This window comes from Melozone crissalis, unplaced genomic scaffold (genome assembly GCF_028551555.1).
Source record: "Melozone crissalis strain CALT ecotype California unplaced genomic scaffold, PUWL_Pcris_2 ptg000042l_1, whole genome shotgun sequence".
NCBI classification, from domain to species: Eukaryota; Metazoa; Chordata; class Aves; order Passeriformes; family Passerellidae; genus Melozone; species Melozone crissalis.
Window position 1 is genome coordinate 9072928 of NW_026535820.1, and position 6076 is coordinate 9079003.

Below are 6076 nucleotides of genomic sequence, written 5' to 3' on the forward strand. Positions count from 1 at the left end.
TCTATGATTCCTGAACAGTACTCTAAATTAGAATTTAGTAATTAATTTCAAAAGATAGTCATAATGACCCTACTATAGGCCATCGTTTCAATACATGTTTCTCAGGTTTTCCAGTGAGGTAACCTGAAACAGACATATTTTCAGCACTTGGTTTGGGACTAACAATTACCACTGTCCAGGCCAAATCAAAGACAATGTTCAGTAAGAAATATCCCTCCAATAGCCAAACTGAACAGATAATGGAACGTCCATAAATAAAATCCATTTCAGTTTTTAAATTTAAGCATGAACATAACGAGCGCTTTTACTTAAAACATTAAATTCTGCTCTCACAGCTCCACTTGACAGATTCACACGGGGCTGGACCAGACCTCTGGGGCACCGAGTGCAACCTGTGCCCGAACACCTCCACATCCAGCTAGACCTTGGCACATCCAGCCGTTCCTTAAACCCCCCCAGGAACAGCGCCCGCCATCTCCCCGGGCAGCCCATTCCAATGTCTAGTCACCCTTTCTGTGAATAAATAAATCCCTACTAAATTCCGACATAAACCTCCCCTGGCACAACTTTAGACCATGTCCTCTCTTCCTGTCGCTTTCAGTTGTGAAAGAAGATAAAAAGACCCAAAGACTCAGACAAGAACGGGCTCGCTGTCCCTAGAAGCGATGAAGCCTCGCCTGTGCGCAAAATCCCGGCCCTCCCCCCAGCAGAACGCCGGAATCTCCCGGGAAAGGCAGGCGGGAGCCCGAGATGCCCGCGGGACCCGAGTGGGAAGGGCGCTGTGCCCCGCAGGCCAGCCCGGGCCAAGCCCGAGGAGGGGGCACAGGAGGTGCCGGCCCCGGGTCCCGCTCCGCTCGCCATGCCCGGGACTGCAAGGCCGCCATGCGACCATCCATCTCCGCAGGAAACGGAGCCTCCACGGCTTCCGCGCCCGGCGGGCGGGTGAAAGGTCCCGCGGCGCCCGGATGGAGGCGGCGCCGCTCCGCTATATAAGCGCCCGCCGCCGCCGCGCCCGCCTCTCCGCGCCGCCGCCTCCTGGCTCACCGCTGTTCGCTGGGCCCCGCGCCGCCCGAGCCCGGGAATAAGTCGGTCAGGAAGGCCCCGCTGCCGCCATGGTGAGGCGGGGGAAGTGCCGGGGACGGGGGAGGGAGCGGGGGCGCCGCGCCGGCCTGGGCGGTGCAGGCCCTCGGCCCCGGGAGAGCGCTGCGCTTCCCGGCCGTGCGCGGGGGCCCTCGGCTGCCGAGGCGGCTCCGGAGCTCACCCCGAGCCGGCGGCGAGGGAGAGCGGCCTGGGGGTCCGGCAGTGCCGTTCCTTTCGGGGCGGCCTGGGGGTCCGGCAGTGCCGTTCCTTTCGAGGGCGGCCCCGCGGGGCAGCGCAGGCGGAGGGGAGGCGGCCGCAGCCCGGCGTGAGCGGCGCTGATCCGGCCTCGTGTCTGCTCTCATAGGCCGCCCTTGTTAGCGAACGCGGTCACTGAATGCGGCAGGTAGTGCCTCATGGCCAGTGAGACATGCCGTGTGTCACAGAAGCACAGAACAGGTCGCGTTGGAAGGGAGCGCAGTGGGTCGTCCTAGAGCACATGGCGCAGGATTGAGCCCAGACGGCTCTTGAGTGTCTCCAGAGAGGGATAGGCCATACACAGCCTCTCTGGGCAGTCTGTTCCCGTGCTAAGTCACATGTACAGTAAAAAAGTTCTTCGTGTTCAGGTGGAACTTCTGTGCATCAGTTTCTGCCCGTGGTCTCCTGTCTTACTGATTGGCACCACCGAGAAGAGCCTGGCTCCATCCTCTGGGCAACCCCCCTGTTTACATTTTTATAGAAGCATATGTAAATATATATTTCATTTCTCTTAAGACCTTTGTCCATGTTTTTATTCCAATTTCATCAGCTCACTTAACTCACATTAATGTCCCATTATTTGCAAGTGTTTAATTGCTTAAGCTCCTCAAATCAGTTTCACGAGTGGCCAGGTGCCCCTTTTTGTTCTCGTGGTGTGAGTTGTTGCAGGTTTATTGATCAAGTCTTTGCTGCTTCATTTGTGCTGAGGTTAAGTTGTAAGATATGCAAAGACTAACTTTGTTTTTTTTTGAGGAAAAGGAATGTTGGTGCCAGCTGTATATAGGCAAACCAGGGAAGGGTGTGCTTACAGCTTCCCACCCTGAGATGTAGTCAGACACTAAAAAATTGCTTTTCCTTAGAGTTAGGACTTTGCCCTTTCATTCTCTTCCCATTATTTCCACCAAGCCGCCGTGCCCTTCAGATTGCTCTTCTAGTCCCATAGCTAAATTGTTCTTTACACTTTGGAGATCTGTTTCCAAGAGGCAGTGGACTGTGTTAGACGGTGTTCACTGCAGTGTCTGATACTTGCAACTTCACCATTTTAGGCGTTTAAGGATACTGGCAAAGCACCTGTGGAACAAGAGGTGGCGATTCATCGCATTAGAATCACTTTGACAAGTCGCAATGTAAAATCACTGGAGAAGGGTGAGTGTGCTTCTCTGCTTACCTGGGGAGCTTGTCATGTAATGAATAATAGGTGCCATGTAAGGCATTGCAAAATACAATGTATTTAAACCACTTGTAATTAAAGCTGTTACTGTTTGCCTTTTTGTACGTGCCTCAGCTTGCAAAGCCAGCCCAAAGTGCTTCATACACCAGAAAGTAAATTCTGGTTTAATTTTTAATGAAAGTTAGTGTTTGGGGGGTTTTCATTATGTGCAAAATTTACATCATGACTCATGTAAGAGAGTGCAGCTTCTTCTTCCCTTTAATTCTTATGGAGAATTTTGAAGTAGTTATCACACTTTAAATGTATAAGAACTGAAAGGCACTGGTTTCTCCATATTTTGTCATTTGTGTTATGAAGAGTTTAGTGTAACATTCTTTAAAAAATATTTAATCTTGTTTAGGAATTAGCTTTGCCAGTGTTTAATCATGTAATAAAAATGTAAAAAAAGTTGCTATTTGCAGGATCTTCAGGCTGATAACAGCTTAAATATGGTTTAAACATCTAGTAATGGCTTCTGATTATTGTTGCACCATGACTTTGCTCATTGTGTCACAACACTTCCAGTTGTACGTGGTTGGCTATGAGGAGAAAGCTTAAAATGAATGGCAGTGATCACTCATACGCTATTCTGAGCCAACACCTTGTTTGAAATACTTGCTCAAAAAATCAAGCAAGTTAAATAGTTGCACACCTGAGCTATTGCGTGTCTTTTTTCAGTCTGTGCTGACCTGATCAGAGGTGCTAAGGAAAAAAACCTGAAGGTGAAGGGACCTGTTCGCATGCCCACCAAGGTACTTGACACTGTTTCCCTGTCTTAAAAGTTAATTTTCTTCCTGCAACTGTGTGCTTAAAAACATGTTTTTTCAAAGAGCAAAAGGTGAGGTAAAAAGCAATGCTACTAAACTGATGTTGACTCAGCGTAAAAAGATGATTTCACACATTGCTATGACACTAGGGTAACTGTTAAGTGCAAAACATGTTGAATCTGGAAGGGCTTTTCTGTTCAACTTATTTTAACAACGAGCTCATTTTTTAAATGAAATAATATATGTAGGGAAGGAGTGTTAACACCAGTAGACCTATTATAACTTAATAGGTAATGTCCTAATGGCATAGATACTATATAGTATTTGTAGGTGATGATGATCTTTCCATGTGATGGTAGATTGCTCCTCTCAGTGCATCAGCTCAATGCCCCTGTTTGACTTTTCAGACCCTGCGGATCACTACCAGGAAGACTCCTTGTGGTGAGGGCTCCAAGACCTGGGATCGCTTCCAAATGCGTATCCACAAGCGGCTCATCGACCTGCACAGCCCTTCGGAGATCGTGAAGCAGATCACCTCCATCAGCATCGAGCCAGGCGTAGAAGTTGAAGTTACTATTGCCGATGCCTAAACCATGGTCATCCTTGAATAAAGTTGATTTACGAATTTTCATCGCTTGTTTCTTTTCTTATGTGTGCCAAGAGATCTGTGATGGTTTTTGTCAAGGAGGACAGCAGAAACCACAATCGGAATGCTGTGTGAGAGGACTGTATATTTAAGGAAGAATATGCCAGCTGTAAATACCAGGAAAATTTAACCTGGGTGTCCTTGTCTCATTGGGGGCAGGCAGCTATATGGTTGTGCAGCACTTTATGAAAAATATATTTTCAATAATTTAGGATTTGATTTTGGCTGAAACACTAGTTTATACACAGACATTATACACAGAACCTACATTAAAATTGACATTTAGGTAAAATTACCAAGTTTTCAATTCTTGGTTCTTGCTGTGCAGGACTAAACCAACGCTTAGTTTATTTGGATTTATTTTTCTTCCCATGTGTGTCACAATCAAAGGGTCCTGGGGGGTGGTGCTAGTTATAAAACTTTAATTTGTGGTGAACATATTGAATTAACAAGTTTATTCTTTTGATGTGCATGTAGAGTCACAAAACTGAACTATGGAACTACCTAGTTGTCTTCAGGTTTAGATTTCCATAGATATTATTGCTAAGAGTAAGTGTCATATGTAAAGCAACAAAACAGCCATTGTTATTGCTGCTTTTAAGTTTCTCAAAGGAACTTCGATTAATCCTTAAACCAATAAAACAAAGCCCAGAGTTACAGAAAACAGTTTTGTTTAATCCATTAAGGAGCAGGTTGCTGCTTCTGCTTCAAGCATAAGAGAGAACTTGAATTCTAATTAAAAAACAAGCAGTGGTGGTTGTCTGCAAGCAGGTTGAAGTCCTGTTGATGTTTGCTAAGACCTAAAACTGACCAAAGCTTGAGCTTTGGTACTCAAGATAGGAGAGGCTTTCAATTTCCTTAAAATTTAATGCCTTGCAAGGATTCTGACCCCCTAGTTAGGCTTGAGAGCTTTGGTTGAAGGGAGGTGAGTGAGTTAATGGGAACAAATTGTGTCAAGCCTACTTCCTTGAGAAACAAATGTGCGAGCAGAGGGGAAAACAGCCCCAATCACAACAAAACACCTGTCTTCCTTGAAGTCTGTTTCTGGTAATATGCCACAAATATAAGCTGCCTGATAAATACTTCTAGCCGTAGTTTTGAAATTACTTGTACCATATGGGTTGTTCTTTACAGGAATAATTGGCAAACAAATAGCACATGGAGAGATACTTTGCACCCACTGACATAAGTTACTTGTACTCAAGTAGTCTGATTAACAGAGCGGCCCTTGGACTGACAGCACTTGGACAGATCTAGGCACAGCTGGCTGGGTTTGACACCATTTCTGCCTTTGGTTTTTCCTGCCGTTCAAGACTGTGGAACAGTTTTGTACCCACTTACATCTGGCTGTACCTCTGACTTGCCGGGTGCCTCTCAAACACACCATAACGACGTGAAGTCCCACCGATCTTCTTTCAGCTGTGGCACTTCAAGGACCAATCTCCTTTGTCACCTCTTCACTTGTCTCCTACTTGCCCATAAACACAGATGCAGCCTTACCTTTGTGTCTGGGTCCCGCACTGTGCAGAAATGCTGCTGCCCTCCTACTGTGGGACCAGGCCGGCTCACACAGGAGGGCTTCACATTCGTTACCGGCAGGGTCGGTCAATCCTTAGCTCGGGGAAGGCGCTGGACCGCGGAGCTCCTCCAGGCTCATCCCGCCTTCCCCGCCGTCCCTGCCCTGCACACTCCTGGCTTTCGCGTGACCCGCACATTTCACGATTTTATTTCCTAACTTCGTTCTCTACTCCTACACCGCGGCAGCGCCGGGACGGTTACGTAACACCCACGCTGACTTTATATAACCCGTTCGGATGGAAACATTTCGGTACCCGCGTCTCCACCGCCCCTCCTCCCGCCTCCCCTCCTCCGGGCAGAGCACCCCTCTCCTCTGGCTGCCGGCTGTCGGTTCAAAGCTCTTCTTTACCGCCGTGCCCTACGCAGCACGATAAGCAAACCCTGCGCACCGAGCACACACCGCTCCGTCCCGCTCCCCTCATTCCCCGTTCCCTCCTTCCCTCACGAACCGTTGCGCTGTGGGGCGGCGCCCCCTGCCGGCCGGAGGGAGCGCTGCCCGCACTTTTCCCGCTCCCCCGCGCTCGGCCAATCAGCGCCCGC

General features: G+C 48.3%; 1 protein-coding gene and 1 non-coding gene across 2 annotated transcripts; both read left to right on the forward strand.

The window, feature by feature from the left end:
* The first annotated feature begins 1005 nt into the window (after positions 1-1005).
* RPS20 (ribosomal protein S20) lies at positions 1006-3943 on the forward strand. Its single transcript, XM_054285012.1, has 4 exons — positions 1006-1115; positions 2382-2481; positions 3224-3297; positions 3720-3943. Exons 1-4 carry the CDS (start codon positions 1113-1115, stop codon positions 3900-3902), a joined length of 360 nt encoding a protein of 119 aa, XP_054140987.1. The 5' UTR covers positions 1006-1112; the 3' UTR covers positions 3903-3943.
* LOC128942779 (small nucleolar RNA U54) lies at positions 3082-3145 on the forward strand. The gene has a single exon (XR_008483642.1). It is a non-coding gene; the product is annotated as a small nucleolar RNA U54 (small nucleolar RNA).
* Positions 3944-6076: the final 2133 nt, after the last annotated feature.

Excerpts from the sequence above, each read along its gene's own strand:
- RPS20 (XM_054285012.1), top strand. Across the intron at positions 2,482-3,223 it reads TGTAAAATCACTGGAGAAGG|TCTGTGCTGACCTGATCAGA; the intron begins GTGAGTGTGCTT and ends GTCTTTTTTCAG. Across the intron at positions 3,298-3,719 it reads CTGTTCGCATGCCCACCAAG|ACCCTGCGGATCACTACCAG; the intron begins GTACTTGACACT and ends TTGACTTTTCAG.